The 21,821-nt window shown below is 38.0% G+C and overlaps 1 protein-coding gene across 4 annotated transcripts in view; it reads left to right on the top strand.

The window, feature by feature from the left end:
* The window catches only part of tpst1 (tyrosylprotein sulfotransferase 1), a 43,653-nt gene that overhangs the window by 10,261 nt on the left and 11,571 nt on the right, over positions 1 to 21,821 (top strand). For all 4 annotated transcript variants that reach the window (XM_083549316.1, XM_083549314.1, XM_083549315.1 and 1 more), the window contains exons 2-3: positions 890 to 1,895; positions 12,459 to 12,657. In XM_083549316.1, the coding sequence (XP_083405442.1) occupies positions 1,066 to 1,895; positions 12,459 to 12,657 (1,029 nt within the window). In that variant the 5' untranslated portion in view covers positions 890 to 1,065. The remainder of the gene's footprint in view (positions 1 to 889; positions 1,896 to 12,458; positions 12,658 to 21,821) is intronic.

The raw sequence follows: 21,821 nt of genomic DNA, 5'->3' as shown, positions 1-21,821 counted from the left end.
TTTCAGAAAAGTTCTTTCTTGCTTTCCTCACCTTCCTACTCACTGTGCGACACACAAAGTGCTCAGTCAGGTCCTGTGGGATTTTCTATTCTATACTATTGATATATTTGGCTTAGGTAAGCGTTAAATTGATCCGATTTAAGGCTAATGATAATCCACCCGCATCTGTCATTACATGCGTTAGCTCTTATTTCTTGCTTAGCTTATTTCCTCTCGTGAATGGAGACAAGAAAATGGTATCTTGTCTGGTGGACGCTTCATATTTTACATTATAGTCTTATTCACTGGGATCTTATCTCCTGCATCTTTGCTGGGTTTAGTAGCCGCAATTCTTTTTAGACAAAACTGTTTTTTGTAGATTCGTCTGGAATCTTAGAATATATCGCTGACTGCTTTACAGATGCCTGTTTCAGTCTGGTTTAAAAAAATTTTATTTAGAAGAAACAACAGATAAGTACTGATATAATAAAATGGCAATTAGCTGAAATGTATATGTAATTTACATTTATGGAAAGTTCATCCTTTCTGGTTTATGCTAAGATATTCTCCACTTTCCAATTTTCACAAGAGATTTTAATGCATAGAGTTTCCTTAGGGCACCGTGTGGTCTTTTGGTCAAAGAAAAGCACAGGAGAAAACCTCACGACACGACCATTGAGCACAAGCCAGGACTGTGTGGTAAACCTTTACATGTGCTGTCTATTGTGTTCAATTTCCCACTCGGCTGTAAGCAGGTTTTTTTTTACTGGCTGAGGGTTTCTGAGGTAATGCTGGAGTTCAAGCAAAAACTATGGCTTGATCGAGAGTTAAAAGGAAAGAGATAAATGCCATATCACACTGATTCTACTTGTTCAGTTTTGTAAAGCTCTGTCCTGGATTTTTCTTGCAGGCCCGATGGAGCTGGGAACTCAACGAGAGCCGCACGGAGAAGATCCTGATCTACGCCTGTCCTTCAGCTGGGAGTCCTGAAAAGCGGGTGTCATTCTTAAGCCTTCCCTTCCTCTTTCTTTAATTTCTACCCCACCCTGTCTGGTACAGGCCCACCCTGCCTCCTCTGGCTCGAAAATGATTGGCAAACTGAAGCAAAACTTGCTGGTGGCCTGCTTGGTCATCAGCTCTGTGACAGTGTTTTACCTGGGTCGGCATGCAATGGAGTGCCACCAACGCGAGGAGCGAAGCCAGCCACTGCTGGGCAGCCTGCATGCTACACTGCGCACTGGACAGAACATCAGTGCCCCCTTCGTTTACAACAAGGACATGCCGCTCATCTTCATTGGAGGCGTTCCTCGCAGCGGCACTACACTCATGAGGGCCATGCTGGACGCACATCCGGATGTTCGATGCGGAGAAGAGACGCGCGTCATCCCTCGCATTCTGGCCATGAAGCAGATGTGGAGCCGCTCAGGACGTGAAAAAATGCGCCTGGACGAGGCTGGCGTCACAGATGAGGTGCTAGATTCAGCCATGCAGGCTTTCTTGCTTGAGATCATCGTGAAGCATGGTGAGCCAGCTACTTACCTTTGCAACAAGGACCCGTTTGCCTTGAAGTCCCTTTCATATTTGGCAAAGATCTTCCCACGTGCCAAATTTATCCTTATGATTCGTGACGGCAGAGCCTCCGTCCACTCCATGATCTCCCGCAAAGTGACTATCGCTGGCTTTGACTTAAATAGCTACCGGGACTGCCTCACAAAGTGGAACCGGGCCATAGAGACCATGTACACTCAGTGTTTAGAGGCGGCCGACAAGTGCCTGCCTGTGCACTATGAGCAGCTCGTCTTGCATCCAGAGAAATGGATGCGGACGCTGCTGAAATTCCTAAACATTCCCTGGAATGAAGCTGTTCTGCATCACGAGGAGCTCATTGGGAAAGCAGGAGGTGTATCGCTATCCAAGTAAGTGGCTGCAAGGAGATGTGGGGCTTTCTGTTCTGTATCAGTAATGTAAAGTTAATATAAAGGGAATTCCCTTGTAAAGAAGTCTCATAAAGTGAGTCATTCGATGTGTTAATTGCGTAGGTAGGCAGGGTCTTCTGTATTTGCAGCCTAGATCAGAATACAAGTACGGCACCCAAAAAATGCTTTTTTTAATTTAATTTTTATTGTTTAAGCCGTAAATCATCCTCCCAAACACTTAAAACCCACAGAGAAACCATTTGCAAGAATATTTTGTGAATTTTGTTTAAATACGTAGAAATACAGTACACTTTATCATATGTATAGTGAGTACATGTACTGTAAAGTACCATATTTTTCAGACTATAAGCCGCTACTTTTTTCCCACGTTTTGAACCCCGCGGTTTAAACAACGAAGCGGCTAATTTATGAATTTTTCCTGGGTTTTTCCCGGTTTCACAAACTTCAAGCCAAAAAACTGAGCGACATAACATTAGATCAATGAAATTTTCGAACGGAAACAAAAAAAAAGCACCTCACCTGTGTTCTGAGCTGCACGGCATCGGGAGAAAAAACTTCCACGGAAGGAGGAAGACAGTGAACAATGACTTTCTTGGTAGGCTACTGTTTAGATACAACCCGTTGTAACGCTTTGAGTCTGGGTCAAGGGAGAGCTCACTAACTCCAGTTGCAACAGAAATCATATGAGCACAGACAGGTTTCCAAAACTCATGCTTTTTTTTTTTTTTCTTGGCAACAGCGTTACGGGTTAGTCAAAGAAACTTAGAAATGAGCACCAGAAAATAATAAGGACATATTCCTCGGTCTTGCATACATGCAATAATACCGGAAAATGCGGCACCAGGCTATTCTCAAAATGCCGCTCTGCTCTTAAAGGAGCCAGAACATATTTCACCCATGTAACAGACACTGTCGTTAAAGCCTGTGTAAAGTTCATTAGTTTTAATGTAGATATCGGCTTATAAACAGGTGCGGCTTATTTATGTTTAAAATAAATATATTTGTCAAATTCAGTGGGTGCGGCTTATATATGGGTGCGCTTAATAGTCCGGAAATTACAGTATACAGTTCTGTAGTAGCGTCGCTATGCGTAGTTTCTCTGCTTGTTTATTGGTTGAAGTGTCCAATGAGATCAAAAAAGAGGCCTTAAAGATACAAGTCACCGGCATTCTTTACTTTCTGTAGTGTACTGTATTAACATTTTACTTCATTTTATAATTAATAATTATATTTTTATATTTCAGTATTTCAAAATAAAACTCCATAAAAACAATTCCCTATTAGTTTTTTGGTCTATCGAAAATCAGCCAAACAAATGAGTTATGTGGCAAATGCAATTCCACGATAAAAATGGGGGCGCAAGATTCGCGGTAAAGCGGGGGATTACTGTACTGAATACCAATGCCTAAGACCCGTTAAATTGTGTTGGCCTCTGATACAGTGACTTGTCGTGTCTGGTTCATTTGAACTCACCCCATTAAGATTCCATGCTGCTGTTCATTTAATTTTAAAACATTGGTCTCTCGTGACTTTACTTTTTTCAGGCATGTCCTAATATAGGACTGGATGTGTATCTGTTTTTTCACTTGCTAAGTTGAGAAGTAAAATTGAAGCACAGCTCTGTTCAAAATCAGCTTTTGTCAGATTGTTGTTACTCTAAGAGTTGGAGGTGGTGAGTGCTAATGACCAGTAAATGACTGTTGGGCGTATAAGCTGGGTCGGCAGTCACGTTCCTGACACTTTTAAAGCATGTTGGTACAGGCTCTCTGTGGTACATCTTTGCACAGGATTAAGCTGATGTATTCTACTCATAAACATAAAATGTAAGCACACTTTCTTTGTAACCAGGGATGAAGAGGTTACAGAAGGAAATAATTTTTTTAACAAAAGTAATAGGCCTGAAAAGCTTGTGTTTCTGACTTGTTATTGAGATTTTATAACATTTTGTGGCAAGCAGTGCAGGATATTGGCAGGTTTTTCTTTGCGATGCATAGTGGTATTGTGAATGACTGAACAGCTACACTATTTTATTAGACTTTAAAAAATATTTTTAGTTACAGTAGGGGAATCTTAAAAGTAGCCATCTCTTGTTAGTCAGTCAGTTAGTTAGTTAGGTAGGTAGTTATTTAGTTTGTTTTAATGTCCCCAGAGTGGAAATGTGCATTTGGTTTTATAAAGCAACACAAAAAAAGTTACATAACAACCTAAAAACAACACAAAAATACAAACAACCAGTACAACAATCTAAAACTTATTAAAAATGTACCCACATTTTTATTTCCATATGAACACATACAGGATATTACATATTCACATTTGCAATCCTGATAGCAGGGGGCACAATTAAGAATTTAATGACATTTTTCCAAACCCATTGTTGTTTATAGCATCTTAAAATATCATTGCTAAAAACAAACCACCAAAACAACAACGAAAAGGTTTCATTGAGAATTTGGAACCCTCACCCTGTTTAACCCTAACCTTAAGTATGTTTGCTAATATAATTTACAATATCTACTACTGTGGCAAAAAAAATTGTAAATCCATCACCGGAGACCTTCCAACTGACCAACTTGTCTTAAATTTACTTCATGTTTTTGGAAAGGAAATTGTAAATTGTGTGCAAAATTTTAGGTTTCTGCATAGAGATTAAGACATAGAGGCTTTAAATAGAAATGCTAAATTGAAATTGGATTATACAAAAGAAAAGAAAAATTTCAAGGGAAGCGAACAGTTAGACGTTATAGATGTGTGCAGACTTTATTATATGTCTAGAAAACAAATGTTTCCAGACAGTTTTGTGCATCTAGCCTAAGTAGTTCAAAAGTAATGTCTTATAGAAACTATATAAAACTTTTGTCTTTATTTGTTTTTCTATAGTTAAATTAAGACTGTGGCCTCTTATTAAAACCTATAGACTTAAGAAACTATGCACATACAAACCTGAAATTTGTGCAGACAAATAAAGGCAACAGAGACATTCACTAGAGATTTCCAGAATGTCTGTAATAAATTTCAGGTAGTTGGTTGGGAACGTTTGCTTTTAAATCTGAGTTGTGGTGGATTTACCTGTAAGCACACCAGGGATAAGTGTTGCGAATTTGGGGTTGTGTCAACAAAAAAATAATCATTTAAAACAAGTTCTCCATCTTGTTTCTGTTTAATGTTTGCAGTGGCTCAGCCTTTCAACTGTGATCTCCCAGAAACACCAGAGTGGATTATTTTACTTGTAAACGGAATTACAGCCACCCTGAAACAATTCGTGGGATTAAATTAAGACTGATGTATTAGAACTTTTTTGTACATGGAGAAGTTTGTATAGGCAGATGATAATTAGGTAGCAAGCTACACTTAGGGTTCTAGAGCTGCTTTCTATTTATTTAGCTGCTTCCACCCTCCAATTTCTGATCATTTTCAATGTAACTTGGATAATTTGCTTTAGGGCCCAAGCAAGCATGACCGGTCCCAAATGTCATACAAGGGAAATGTTCCTGTTCCTTGGCAGTGCAGATTATTATGGCACTTCAGAGCAGTTCTGACTTAAAGGCTAATAATAGCCGACTTCGGCTTTGTGAAAGTGTGTAAAAGCTAATTCAGGAATCCAAAATACAAAGGGTCATTCTAGATAACAACACTTCACTGTATGCAGCTCGTCTTTCAAAAGGAAAACAAAATGTTTTAAATAAAAAGCATGCAGGCAAAAAAAAGTGCGGGGTCTGTCTTTTCTTTCAGGCCGCTGCTCAAGAATTTATTTTCTGAATTCTTTTTTTTTTTTTTTTTTTCCTGAGGCATTCAGGCCTGTCTTTCATCTCGCTCGCTGTCAGAGTCAGGTAATTTAGCAGTACAGCAAAAATAATTGCTCTGTGAAACGCATTATAAATTTGACCTTGTGTTTATCTTATATACTATAAATTTCCTTTCCTCATTATACTTTCGACTGGTGAAAACTCTTCTGAAATGAATACTGGAGAATGGATCATTCCAGCAGGGTGCTTTAACCTTCCCACAGCAGCCCACTGATAACCCATGTTACTGTTATCTGTGTAGTGTTTTTTTCTCAGTGTTTCTGGAACAGGGCAGAAATAAAACACAGAGGCTAAGTGAATAGTGTAGTTTTTTATTTTGTTTGTCTTTTGTATCAAGGCCAGAAGCATTTTCCAAGAAGGATCAAGTTCCTGGAAGTGATTTAACATATTGAACGAAAAACTATTTTATTCGTCACTTTATAGTGGAATAGATTACTTTGCATGTCTATCACACACCAAAAACTGGCATATAATTTTATTTCACTGGCAAGTTTCAAATAATATTAGCAATACTTTTATGTAAATAGATTTTACAATTGCCAAGAAACCTTTGAACCTGTGTGAAAGTTTTTCATATCATAATCAAAACCGAAGACTGAGAACTGTAACACAGAGCACTATAAGTACATCGCAAATTTTTTTCCCCCAGATATTATTTGGTTAGTGTAGTTTGGCTTCGGTTGTGCATTCCTAACCTTCGTAGCTTGAGATAGTTAGACAGATCAAGGTTGTGTGCTTTAATGAGAACACTCCTTAGACTTTGTTTCTGGCAGGGTAAAACAGCAGCTTGTCTGCAGTGTTGTAACATCCTCTGGAGGAAATTGCAATAGTACACTGTGTGCAAGCAATTCACACTACCTTTAAATTGACAAGGACTTTTCCCATGCATTTAATTACTATGTATTTATAAATGTTTTATCTAATAACGTCAGAAAGAAAAGTACCATTACACACAGCCAATTATATGTTAATAAAAGACACTGAATGTTGAGATGTATCCGGCTCAAGCCAGAATAGAGTCAATTCATTGAGGCAAATGAAAAAATAAATTGAAATAAAATGTAATTGTTGATCAAAGTAGAAGCTCAAAATCATTTATTGTGTAAGCTAGAATGCTCGAGAAGCATTTTTCCCACTTTTTCATTAACAGCTTGTATGTTACATGAAAAGCTCCTACTTTTTTCTTGATCTGTTCATCCTAGTTTGCTCTGCACTGTGCCACTTATTTATGTGATTGCACCAAAACACTAATGTTGCTTATGACTACAATGCTGTGCATATGCCCTCATTTCCCCTGTGCCATGAGGCAGAGTTTCAGTTCTTTAGTGCTTTAAAAACACTTTAAAGTGCTTTAGAATTGGTAAAATTAGCAAGGGTCTTTCTACTTCTGAATGGAAGCTTTGGTGGTCTAAAAGTACTAAAAGCCATTGTAGGCACACTAAACACTGCTGTATTTGTTCACTCTCAGACAGTCTCTCAGCTCCACACTCTAAACATGTCTTGTAGGTGTGTTCATTTCAGGATTTTGAGAAAAATGAATGGAGGGTAGAGCTGAACGGATGAAGAGGCATTTCTGAGTTGTCTGGATACCAGATGGTGTCCCACCCTTACAGCATATGCATGTTGTTTTTCAACACATTGATTTAAATTAAATATTAATCAAAAGGGTACCGAATGTAGTGTCCCAAGGCCACAAACTAAACCTGGACACATGACATGACCAAGCTGATGTCAATAATACTGCTAAAATACAATTTACAGTGATTGACAGAAGCCCTACATTTTAGCATCTTTGTATGCTGCAATGAACTATCACTCAAAAATATGCAAGAAGTCCCACCAACCACCCAAAAGCTAAAAAACTCACCAAATAATAAATAAAAAAAACATATGAATCATGATTCTGGTATAATTGGTAGTTGTGTAGCTGTTATGATATATAAACTTACACCCTCTGGTAGCTCTTCTGTTCTTTCCACTCTCACATTAGTCATCTTTAGATTAATCATTCCACATGAAAGCTAACATTCTGTGAAGGTAAATGGAAAATATTTTGAAGTTTTAGCCAAAAAATGGAGACGTGAAAATGTCATCCCAGACAAACCACATCGGATCCCCAGCATACTGTACTATACTTCTTTGGTGTAAGTAAGCCTGAATAAGTCTGGCAGGGCAAACCATGATGCGTAGTTTTCTGCTGCTATGTAATTTGCACCACACAGAGTTCATTAACAGAGCTCTAGTTGCCTAAGGTGCCTTCCATATTTATATATATTTTTTTACAAGGTAGTCAGAAAAACATGCCTACTCAAGCCTCAATCATGCAACAGTCCTCCAGGGGAAGTAGGGCACCATAGCTCATTTTCAGAGGAGGCATTGATATGATTTTCGGTGGGGTGGGAAGGACTTCAAGGCTCTAATGGATGATGATGAACATGGAACCCCACCCAGACTCCCAGCGGGCACTTACAGAAAACCATCCATTAAATTTGGCCCACAGCACCTGCCAGAAAAGTACCCAGGTCTCTATCTATGGTGCACCACATAATCCAAGGCCAGAGTCCCTAAAGCCAGGACATGACCATTAAGATCCATTACATGTTCATGTTTTTAAGGTGACTTGTGGCAGAGCTCAGGCCATTACTTAGTGTGATGCAGCTGGGGATTTCTCTTATCTGACTTTAGGAAAACACCACCCTGTAGAAAAGCACTAGAGTTCATCATGAATAATTAAAAAACAGGCAGAGGCCATTAAGCCAAGCTCAATGAGAAAAAAACTTCACATGGTTTTTTTGTGTGTGTAGAGATTGGCAGAAAAAGTTTTTTAAGGGTTTTACTTTATTATTAATAGTCTGAAAAAAAGGTGTGTTGAAGTTTCATGATATTTAGTCTCGTTCCTGCTCTAACGTGCCTGACAGGTTTTTAGTGTTTTAGGTTGTTCTTCATATCACTATATTGATCTCCATATTAAGAGGCTTTATGACTCTTGCTAGTGAGATGGACATCTTTATCTGTGTTAAAGGATTCCTCTTTCTTTACCAGCACTGTTCTCAGACACATTGGGGATTTGCGTTTTCTAAAAGCACTTGTGTACACATGGGCTATGGGTGGAGACGATGAAAATTGCTCCTGCGCACTTTGGCCAACTAATGAGAACCTGAATATGTGAAACTGATTTATCAGGCCGTCTGGCCATAAGAGCTTGGGATGTATTTATACCACTTTATCAATACAAATACTGATAAAAAACTTTTATGGCATTTGAAAATCTAAAAAAGCTAAATCTCAGTTCAGTGCAGCGACATTAACATGATGAAATTATAATTAATAACAGGATATAATAATAACCTGAACGTTTGCACTAGTACCTTGAGCTATTTTTGAGTTGCTCAGTAGGTTCCATAACCTCAAATGACTGTATAAGACTGTATAAAGGACATTACTTATAATCTTAAATGCTGATGTTCATGGTAGTTTTCACTCTCCAGTGTTCTGTTTGGTTTTAAAAAAATATATATAATCACACTCTTGATATCACCCAAATGAGAATGGGCTTCCCTTTTGAGTCTGGTTCCTCTCAAGGTTTCTTTCTCATAACATCTAAGGGAGTTTTTTCTTGCCATTGTCTCCATGGCTGCTCATCAGGGATAAATACACATCGTTCACCTTAACGGGTAAATTCTGTAAAGCTGCTTTATAACAATGTCCGTTGTAAAAAGCGCTATAGAAATAAACTTCTTTTCGACTAGTAATACTAGCATACTAGTAATAGGATCATTTGTTTCTTATTGTACCACAATCTTTTAGACCAAAACAATTTCTAGAAAAAAACGGTTGTATTTAGTGGTTCCAGATGTTCTAATCTTTGCAAGTGTCTAATCTGCAGATCTGTCAGCAGTCACGTTTGCTCTCTCCTGCCTATCTATAAGGCATCCGTTAGCACACCAGTGTGACAGCTTTTGAATTGCAAATGCTTTCACATGCCACCTCAAAGCGTGTCTTTGTAGCTTTATATATTCATACCAATTAGCATCAGTGCATTGAAGCCACGCTGGCTCTCCATTAGTTGGCCATGGCAACAGCGGATGACAGAAGATGTTATTTTTCTAGAGAATGGCATGACTCAGCAGCAAGCGACTGCGTGGATCGGCTTTAGCTCTTCGTCACACTTGCGCATCTCTATTTTCCTGCCTGCATTTTTCTTCTTAATTTCTAAGAGCTTCACTTTAGAGTGAAACTTAGTGCCAGCTTCCATTAGTGGAAAATATCTTGAGCTATAGTCTTAAAAAAAAAAGAGGGGGAAAGCAATTCCATCGGTCTTTGAACAGAAATAAGCCTATTAATCATGTAGTTAGTGCTGACGTGCAGTTCAAAATGTAGATGGTTTATTGTAAAGTAGAGCACTGTATTGGCCTGGGAGTCCAACATGTAAAGCACCACTTGTTTCTAGTGTAAATGGACTGCCCGGTGTCTGGGGAGAAGGCTGGGTCTCTAACTCTGAAGTGTACAGTGTGGATCTACTCAGTAACACTAAACACTTGTTCAAAAGAAAGCCTGAAACTGGCCAAGTAGTGATGAAGTCATGTGAGGAAGCAAAGCCAGTGTTTTTGATAGTCTGAGCCATAATCTACAGTGTTTTGTGGAGGAGAAGTAGACTGTCTAAGGGAAGATATGTGCTCTCACACTGTTTCTTCAGTTTCAGCTGGCCAGCTCCAAGAGTGTAAAATACACCTAAGGAGGCGTGACGAGGCGGGCAGTCATGCTCGCTCCTGGGCCATGCAGTCATATGCTTGTATACTCAAACACACATGGGAGTGTGAGTCACACTAGAGGCCTAACCCTTCTTGCAGCAGACTCAGTGGAAAAACGTTCGAGAAACAAAAAATCCTTCTGACAATATCATATAAGAACTCTTGTCCCGGAGGACACATGGCACTTCATCCATGCAGCTCTCTGATGTCGAAAATCAGGGCATGCTGGAGATTCCCAGTGCCTCCACTACAGACGGGGAGTGACTGTTGTAATCTGTTTCCCATCTGCTTCTAGTTGCGTCTAAATTGGGAATAACAGAGGTGGCCTCGACTAGCCTTTTCTCCAAAAACAGGGAACGCAAGAGGGGAGGGAGGTGCCATTAACGCATAGCATTCTTCTTAAGCACTTTTTCCCAGTCTCTGCGGTTCACAGCCAATGGAAAGTTCAGAATTGACTGGAATATTTGTTTTTTTTACTGAGATGAAACAAGAGACAAACGTACAGTATTTGTATGTGGTGATATTGTTTGTTGATTCTTGAGAATTGGGTGTTTTTTTTAACCAATATATAGGATCTAAAATAATTGACAAATAGTGTAGATATAAGATCGATTTGAAAACTACAATATGACGTCACCTAATTTTACCTGTTGTTTAACTATGTATATTAAAAAAAAAAAAAAAAAAAAAAAACGGATTAAATGTTAATTTAGCATTTGTATTTAAATATTTACTTTTGATAAATAGATTGTCTATGGTGCATTTGATTCAACTGTATGATGAAGAGTTTGTTCTTCTTTAGTAGTAACATCTTTTTTAACTGTTTATTTAGCAACAAAGAAATGAAATAAAGAAATATTTAATACTAAATGCAGGAACCAGGATCCAGGAACAAGACAATACATGTAATGTAATAGATGTTGTAATACCCATGATGTAAACCTAAATGGGTGAACTACAGAAAGACACAATATTACAACCCTGATTATTCCTAAGCTGTTCGGAATAGTTAGAGAATATCTGTAAGAACACACTTTTTTTTTACTTGTCCTATTTATGATAATGAAGAACAACATGCAAAATCACTAAGTAAACTAAACAACTTATAAATGATAGAAATCTTTTTTTTTTTTTTTTCGCTTCTGAGGGTGTGCAGAAGGAGTGCAAAACTGGTTTTGGCAAAATTGCAAAAGATGCCATTGAGATTGAGGAAGACTGCGGGCTTTTGATATTCTCTAGAAAAAAACAAAACCCTGCCTATGTTGAGGGACCATATCTCTCAAAAGCATGGACCACTGTTTAATACCCTCTCAGTGCTAATAGTATTGAAATGAACTGAACGCCGGATATTTTGTTATCTCTAATAAACGTCAGCTCTCCCCAACTTGCTAAATATTTCATTTCAAGGAGATCAATAATTTAGCATGGGTGTGTCATAATGCATGATTTATTTTTCGAGCTGCTCATGAATTTGGATCTACAAAGATTTTAAGTTCTTAAGCCTCACAAAAATATATTCACACATACATGAACACAGATGGACACAATGTGGGTTTTGTCGTGAAATATTGAAATTGCAAACATACAATAATTCTGTAGGATATTATTTAATTATTTAAGCAATTTCACTCCAGGCCCTCATTTGTATCTGATTATCGGATTGTATAGTGGACTACAACTGGTTGGTTATAGAGAATTATTGGGGCTCTGTCTTTAATAGAGCCATTACTGCCATTATCATTATCTAAATGAAATCCAAACATTATGTGGCCAGTGAAACACGATACATGGCAATGAGGAGATGATCTCAGCGAGAAAAAGGTTGGTTTGATCCATTTTTACATGGCACTGTAAATGGAGGAAGGCTCCGGGCATTATTTAATTGCATCTTATGATACATTTAGGGCTGATTAGGCAGCTAGAGTAGTTTTATTATGAGGATTGATAGTGTTAGTACTAATCCCAGAGCTTGTTGTGTTTCACAGGGTGGAGCGCTCAACGGACCAGGTTATAAAACCGGTCAACGTGGAGGCATTGTCCAAGTGGGTAGGGAAAATCCCGGTGGACGTGCTGAGGGACATGCCTGTGATTGCACCAATGCTTGCCAGACTAGGCTACGACCCCCATGCTAATCCACCCAACTATGGTCGGCCTGACGCACGTGTCCTGGACAACACTAGAAGGGTGAGTGCATGTTTATGTTTAAGTACACAACAGATAAGTGTGATAAGATTTCCAGTTCACTATTCCTCACAACAATATAATGTGAACACGAGTGAATGCTAGTTCTGAAGTGACTAGCAGGGGAATTGGAACGGCATGTCAGTCGACTATTAACTCATGGCCGTGAGGCTGTATGTTTGCATTGCATTTCCACTTACTTATTCAAACGCGAGTTACATTTAAGCTTATCAGGTGAGGACCATGGACCTTGTCTAACACGATTTGAACTCACACTGACAAGTACTTTCTAGTTACTGGTATTTCTTTCATTTCCGTGATCGTTACAGTGTGATAAGCGTAGGCCACGTTGGTGAGATAAACCTGTTGGACGCTTGAGAAATATACGAGTTATCCAGAGTCTATACCTAATCTCATGCTGAATCTCATGCTGTTTACTAAATTATTAGCATGTGCAGTGAAGATCCTATCATTGTTAGCACAGTAATGAGCGTAAGATACCCTGGATATTCTTGTCAGCAAGCTTTGTTGTGAACGCAAGTGTCATCAGTGTAAAAGCAATGCTTTTTAATTCCTTATTAGGTCACAAAATCATTAAGAGCTGGTCAAGTTAATGAATAAACTAAAATTTTTTACCATTTATTAGCTTGTTTAATCAATAAAATGAGTGAATATCTGGCATATGCTACAATATATATACAGCGGAACCTCGGAGCTCGCGGCCTCAGCGCTCGCGACCTCGCATGCTCGCGACTTTCATTCCGACCGGCGACTCTCATTCAGATCGGCTCGTGAGCAACCGCGAGCTGCTCAAAACGCTAGTTTTAACATTTCTTATCAAGGTTTATCTCATTAAAATTGTCTAAAAAATGCTTTAAAACTATTTTTATTATGTATTATTCATTTAAACTATAACATATAACATATGCAGTACTGTATGACAAATAAATTATTAAAGTATTGTTAAAATAGTCTAATAATTAAGTGTTATGGAGTGAAATAGTGTTATTTACTCATTTAAATCGATTTCGTATAGTGTTCTTTGGGTTTTTACTGGGTTGGAAGGGGCGTATTAAAAGGTCGCGAAAATTCGGAACTCGCGACCGGTCTTGGTCCCTAAACCTTGTGAGCTCCGAGGTTCCACTGTATGTATATATTAGTGGAATTGGAAGTTTAGGGGTTAAGATGTTGAACTGCTGTTCAGTAGGTTCAGTTCCAATCCCTGCACCACCAAGCTTCCATTGCTGTGCCCTTGTGCAAAGGCCGTAACCCTCAACTGCTCAGTTGTGTAAATGAGATAAATGTAAGTTGCTCAGGGCAAGAGTGTCTGCTATACATGTAAATGAATACAGCATCAATATTTTATTTTGTACTTATGTTTCTAGTTGAAACAATGACCAGGTAACACAAAACTATTCAGATTTTTTAATAGGCACCTTGTTCTAAGCCACTGTCTAAATGGCACTGATTAACATGGCAGCATTTAGGACACAGCTTCACTGTCTGGTGTGAAATGGGATGAGAGAAGAGCTTTACAATGTAATATATACTATAACAGCGGTCCCCAACCATTTTTTGTGCCACGGACCGGTTTAATGTCTGACAATATTTTCACGGACCGGCCTTTAAGGTGTGGCATAACAACCGGTGTTTTCTAAATATAATAATAAACGTGAATCCATGGTGTTGGTTTTTGTTCATTTTGCTCGCTTGGGGGTTTCAGTGTAGCGGTAACGTATTATGTGTTAGTGGCCGGAGCAGCCCCTTTAAGAAGGTAGCGGATGGAGGTAAGACATGTGACCGAGGCATCATGACATGCATCAAGAGTGAGTCATAGACAGATGTGGTGGAGAGAATCCGGTAATTTTCCAAAATAAAACATTGTTCAGAATCAGATAATAAATAAAACGAAAATAATTTCTAAGTTATGTATTCTTTCTGTGGGGTACTAATTGACCCGGGGGTAGGGGACCACTGTACAATAATATATACTGTACTGTAATATGTAGTGTAATATGTACTGTACTAAAAGACAAGGCAGCTGAACAATGGTATATGAGGTGATAAACCTATAGAGAGTTTTTTGTTACTTCTGGCTTTAAGCTCATTTATAGAACATCTTGTACTTTGTATTTATTTTAAAATATGAGTCTGTACTTAATTAATTTAATTTACAGTTTCTTATATGTTCTTTTCTTGTTTAACAGTTTGCCATGAAGGGTTTGACAGGTTGAAAAGGGGTCATGAAGGCGTAGGTTTTTTTTTTCTTCTTTTTTATATTGTTTCCCTTGTTATTGATCCCTAATAATTCTTGATGCCTTGTTGGAAGTATGCCAACTGGTGCTTTCAAGATCTAATAGTACACTCAGTTATGAAATGAGAAGAGACTGGTGGGCATTTGCAGTGTTAACATTATTCCTCATTCGCCAAACTCCATTACGGACGAGTCCGCTGATGGGCTGCTTGCAGACATGGATATATAGTTGAGTATGTAGTGTGTAAAAGGACACCACACTTCCATGCAGCGCATCTCGTCTCCGTCGGTCTTCTCAGGTTAAAGGTTAAAATCTACAAGTGCCATTTTTGCTAAATCTTTTTGGCGGCAGGAGGAAAGTTGATGGCAGGGCTGTGTGTCTAATGGCTCTATCAGTGATGTCCATGAGTGGGGTGTGGACTGAGATGTCCTCAGATTGTCTCTTTCACTGTAAGTGATCTCTCAGTGGTCTTATAATACTTCAGCAGCTTTAACCAATGGTCGCTTTTATCGCGTTTGGATGACCAAATGCAGTTCTGTGGAGAAGTGTGGAAAATTGATGTTGTTAAACGCTTCATAGAAATACTAAAGTCCAAATGAGCTTCCAGGCAGTGAACTAGTACCTAAATTTAAAAAGCGTGACATGGCGTTGTCTGTGGAAAATGTGTGGCAAAATGTATGTGTTTCAATTTCCTATCTTTTTTTTTTTTTTTTTTATGGCACTGTTTTGGCACCTTGCAGTGATCTGTTATTAACTTTGAAAGGCTTAAAACAAGCGTGTAAAACTTCTCCACACGTAAGTAACGAAATGGGAAAATAACAGACACTTGACCCTTTGTGCACTTACCACGGGTGTGCTAGTGAGTTCAGACTGTAAACCCCCCCCTAGATGAGGTTAGTGAGGTTGGGAAAACTGCGTTCTGAGCCGTTCAACAGCTGCCGGGTTTGGCTGATTTACCAACTCCATGTGTTATTGGGTTAAATAAAATATGTGCTGTTGTTATGATAAAACTTTAATATGTGTCCTGTGGGTGAAAAGAATCTTTGGCATTATCTAAAACTGCATATCCTTCATAGTTCCCAGTGGTTTGAAAATCTTAGAGTTGAAGTGATTAATTCTTAAGACTAAGACTTTTATTACAATAATCCATTAACGTTGCCCCTAACCCCATGCAAATTTACACCGTTGTGCCGGTGGGACACCGTTTCCCCTGGGTTTAGTGTACTTTTGAATAGTGATTCATTCTCTTATGTTACAATAGCTAGATCCTGCCTTTCTTCCATGAGTGTGAAGCATGTGGTCAAGACTGGGCCTACACATCTGCAGAGTATTAATATGTGTTTCCTTTGGGATCAGGCAGCAAGCCGCATGACTCGTCTCCTCCTCTACATGCAGTACAACGTGCGTACACACACACAACGCAGTAAGGCGGAAGGATCTGCTCCCAAGGTGTGCAGTGCAGCCAGGCGCAATGATTGTTCAATGATTGGTTCCATGGAGGTGGTAGCTCAGGGGTTAAGTCATTGGACTCAGAAAAGGAAGATCATAAGTTGCAACAGCAGTATCAAGTTGCCACTGCTGGGCCCTTGAGCAGGGCCCTAACCTTCAACTACTCAGTTAGTCGCTCTGGATAGATTTAACATGATTTAAACACTAATCACCATGGAGCTCCGTCTAAAAATTTTAAATAATTGTGTTGCTGTTCTTTAGGAATCAGTAACACTTGCATTCATGAAGTTTTAAAAAAATATATATTTTTTATAAATTTTTTTTTTGTGTATGTGAACCCTGACTGTGTCAAAGTTCAATATCGTGCGCAAGACAAAGCTCCATATCGCGCTTTCCCTAGACAAGCTAGCGGGCGCTAGATGCAGTTTTTAACCAAAAATAAGGAAAGAAAAGCGAAAGAACATTTTCACAGTGATTGGGAGTGTTCTTCTTTTATGACAGTAAAACAAAAGTGTGTATGTCTCATTTGCGTGGCAACTGTGGCAAAGACAAAGCAGCACAATGTGAGAGACATTTCGGTACGTGTCACAAAGGTTTCCATGCTAACTACCTAAAACGGTACCTACCATGGTAAATCATTGTTAATAATTATTGTGAGGAATCATTATCATTAATATGGAATCAGACAGTCTCTTTACATACATGAATATTACTATTAATAATAATATTTTTAAAGGTGAACTGTGCCACTTTGTCATTCAGGAAGTTTGTATCAAACAAGTAGCTTTTTTGTATTACTCAGTACCCTTGAAGTAGCTCTCGGTTACTAAAAGGTTGGTGACCCCTGCTCCAGGGGATCGTGCAACACATCATTGAATCAGTTTGATTTATTTAATGCTATAGTTAATACCTTCCTGTTAGCTCCAACAAAGATTTAAATTGATTAATTTTTTACATAATTGAATCACGTTAATGTTGCGGAAATTGATCTGGTTTATTACTACATGATTCAAACTGGTACTTGAAAACATGTTTAATTGACATTCAGTGTAAACAGTGACATCATGTTTTGATGAGAAATAATTTTGGGTAACAGCATGCTCCCTTTTTTCTGTATACACATACAGAGTGAACGCAGGTTCGTAGAAAGAAGTCTACTATTATATTCGACCCATTCCACCATGTTTGATTTATTATGACTCAGAAACACCTTGTGTTTTATACACAATATAACAAGAAGGTCTCAGTTTTTGCAAAGTGTTTGCTTTGTACTTTGAATATTAAAGTCAACATGTTTTAAATCTTATTCAAATTGGTTACAAAGTTTCTAACATACAATCCAAGATTAATAATCTTTTTTTTTTTTTTTTATAATACAGCTGCAGACACACACATGAACAATGCTGCATGCTCATATTGCGCATCTTTTTTTGAAGAGACAATGATATTTTCCATCCAGCTGTTCTGTATACAGTGTTTCATTTTAAACCAATAAATCCCCAAAACCTAAAACCCTGAAAGGCCTATAATCTGGTTTCTATACAAATAAGTCAATGCGACATCGTACTCAGAACGGTGGAACGGCATATTTCATTTAAAATCTGAATTATGATACGTTCACGATCACTGCAAGTCGTCAGCTGCTGTATTAGGTATTATGTTGCCAGTAGGGATTCCTGCTACTGGTTGCCATAGTTACCCTTTTTGGTGGGTGGCACAACTATTGTGCCATCCCCTTTTAACAACGAATCAGTTTTCCTGCTGCTAAAATTGAACATCCGGATGGGAGAGTGATCGTAAAACTCACTAGTGTATATATGCGTCATATTTGATATGAAAAACTGTGTGCTGTTTATCAGTAGTATTTGCATCATTTTGCTCCATGTTTAAATTAACTAGGCTTTGCCACGTCGCTAAGGGTTGCTCACATCTCTGATTTAGGTCAATGTACACTGAAGTCTCCAGTAGGCTTTTTTTTTTTTACTTTTAGTGACACAATTAGCATTGCACAAATCAGGAAAAGGATCACATGTACTCTACTGTCTTTACTTCTATTGGAAGTCTATGCTTTAAGTCATAAAATGAAACTTTTAAATTATCAACTGCAGTTTTTTTATTCTCTGTTAGAAATGAGTTTATTAGAGGGACAGCCCATGTAGGATGTTTTGGTGACAAGGTGAGGGAGGTGAGATTGAGATGGTTTGGACATGTGCAGAGGAGTTATATTGGTAGAGGAATGCTGAGGATGGAGCCACCAGGAAGGAGGAAAAGATGAAAGCCAAGGAGGAGGTTCATGGATGTGGTGAGGGAAGACATACAGGTAGTAGGTGTGAAAGAGGCAGATGTAGAGGACAGGGTGGTATGGAGACGGATGATTCGCTGTGGCGACCCCTAATGGGAGCAGTCGATAGAAGGAGAAGGTTTTTTTTTACTGTCACTCATGTCACCTTTATATAAAAAAAGGACGAGCTCTGGGTGGTGCAGGTTTCTGTATGTGTGATGCTAGCTTAAAACTCAATGGTATTCTTCATTCAGTTGACAGGTTATGCAAATTTTCATCAATAGATTTTTTTTGCTAAAGGGGAAAGGAACTGGTTTATATATAAATATAAAATGCACCACAACCCCATTTTTGGTCAAATGTTATATGTGCAATCACGGCCTTTTTTTTTTTCCTTGGCATTAATGATACTTCTGTAATCTTGACATTTTATGAACATCTCTTTTATTTACTTAGGTATGTTTAATCAATTTATGCTTTAAGCAGGCTTGGATCTAAACAAGGTGCATTTTTGCCAGTTTATGAGCTTTTTAAATCATTTCTGCTCTCTTTCACTTTAACATTCTGCACTGTATATAAAACACAGAAATTCCCACCGCTGGGATAAGACAAACAATGCACAAGTGATTCAGCCTTTGTTGCGTGCTTGCATGTACATGCATGCTGTATTTCAGTGTTTTATTTATTTATTTATTTATTTATTTATTTTTCCTTGTTCAATGAATACACATCCCACTGGGCTTTCTCTACTGTATCTTTTAAATAGGCTTGCAGGAGCAAGGTTTCCATGGAAACCGAGCCTAACTGGCTTGTTGGTAATTTGTGGTGCTGTTGCTCGGATGTTTCTACCAAATAAGAGAAACAGATGTTAGAATGTAGATTTCAACACTATTCTTCATTACACATTTCTGAACATAGCTGATAGCTGTTGGTAACGGCAGGGGGGAGATTTGGCACAATGTTGTTTTGAATTGATAGAATGTTTTTTCCCCCTGAATGAATTGTGTTATATTTCTGAATACTGACAAAGTATGCACAGTATGTTAAAGGACAGGAGCCAACAAGGCAAAGCTTTTCTTTGGACACTAAGAAAACCTTTTTTTTGTTTTTGGGTGGTATACTTGTGTAGCATATTTTTAAAGGTATACTGTGTGCTACTTTGTATGTAATGATATACATTTGTTTGTTTGTATGGCTGAAGTTATACTGAACTCCTATGCATTACTTTCCAGCTTCCACCTCATAACTAAACATTTGCACTTTGCACTGCAAATATTTGTCAGTCAGTCATGCAATCATAACTATATTCCTATTCGCCCATTATTGCTATTTGCACATGTAAATTGACTGTAATTCACTGTATTTATCTACTGCTTAATATGCATGCATCATGCTATTTACCTCTACTCTGATGTACTGCATGCCATGTTAATATTGCACAATAACTTTATTGATTTCATTTCATTTATTTTTAAAATCTAATCAAATTAAATCTAACTGCATTTTATTGTCTTTGAACTTGTACTCTGACATTGACAATAGAGTCGAATCGAACCTAAACTAAGGCGTGGCCCAAACCATTAAATTACGCCATATAAATACAATTAAATAGTATTTTTAAAGCATAGAACACTCTTGCCTTCGTTTGCTGCATACATCAAGCTGTGGTTTGGATTGATCTCATTTGAGAGACCAATTTTTCAGTGACAAATCACCAATTAGATGCATCCATTAAGTACTTATTTGGCTTCTGTTCTCAAGAGGTTCACTTCCCCACTTGCCAAGTGTATGGTAATATCCCTTTCCTCTATAAAATAATTAGTGAAGTTTCCCTAGATAATTAATTAAGTTACCACATTTGGTTTCCGATAATCCAAATATAGAGGGTTTATATATACTTAGTGTTACTTTCAAATATCTTTATTCTGATTGGAACCATAAAGAAGTCTAATGGTTTATCCACCGTATGTGGAAAAAACGGATTTTATTCATGTGACGTGTTCTGCTGTGTTCTTTCATATAGCTAATTCTATGCAATACCACTGGGGCTCTGACTAAATCAGTTCCTCCTTTTGAGCAAGCTTCAGATTCACAATAAGTTGGAACCAGATGTGGCCATGCACTGTTTAGCTCGAAAGCTCTGAGTTTGACTGCACATATATGTTCCCTTTTTTTTCTGCTCAAGCACAAAGAGGCAAGCAGAGGCAGAATGTGACAGAACGGTGTTATCGGGTCTATTCAGGAGAAATCGTTATGAACTCCTTATCTTTCAGGTATATCAATTGTATATAATATAAAATAAAAAAACAGAGAATGATAAACAAGGAGTGATTAATCAGAAGAGAACCGATCTGACTTCAACTGTCAAATTTCTATTTCTCCCAAAGGTGCACACGGATGGATACGTGCGCACACACATTCACATAAGCATCAGTGACCTGTGTAAATTAGAACCTGTCAGCAGACTGAATAGTGACTGGACATATATTTTAGAAAGTTGGTCCTGACCTGAGCTTCCTGACTTATCCTGGCTGAACTGATGCTTTAAACTTTAAACTTCCCAAGGCCCACTGAGTTATCATTCTTTCCTGCTAAAGTTGTGACGAGTATAGAATTGTTAGCTCACACGATGTACAGCTGTATTATACAGGAGTTCTTTGTTTACATCTATGTTTACATATCAACAGGCAGAAATAACTAAATTGTGGGCCAACAAATAACTAATTGTAACACACATCAAAAAAATTCATTTAAACATTGTGGGTAAATATTACAGAGCTTAAAAAACATTTAAGGAGGTCTGACACACTGAATTTTATGCTTAGAGTAAAATCAGCATATTGTTTCTACTCGAATCCATCTAATTTCTCCATTCATTCATTCATTTGTTCATTCATTTATTCATTCATTTATTCATTCAGCTAGCATTCTATCCAACTAATTTCTTCATCCATTTAGTTTCATATTTAGTTATCCATGTTTGTCCATATATCTATCCAATTTCCCTGTCTATCCATCCATCCATCCATTAATTTATCCATTCATCCATCCGTCCGTCCGTCCGTCCGTCCGTCCATCTATCTATCTATCTATCTATCTATCTATCTATCTATCTATCTATCTATCTATCTATCTATCTATCTATCTATCTATCTATCTATCTATCTATCTATCTATCTATC

The sequence above is a fragment of the Silurus aristotelis genome, assembly GCF_946808225.1.
Source record: "Silurus aristotelis genome assembly, chromosome: 8".
In the NCBI taxonomy this organism is placed as follows: domain Eukaryota; kingdom Metazoa; phylum Chordata; class Actinopteri; order Siluriformes; family Siluridae; genus Silurus; species Silurus aristotelis.
This window is presented reverse-complemented; position numbering and strand designations above follow the sequence as displayed.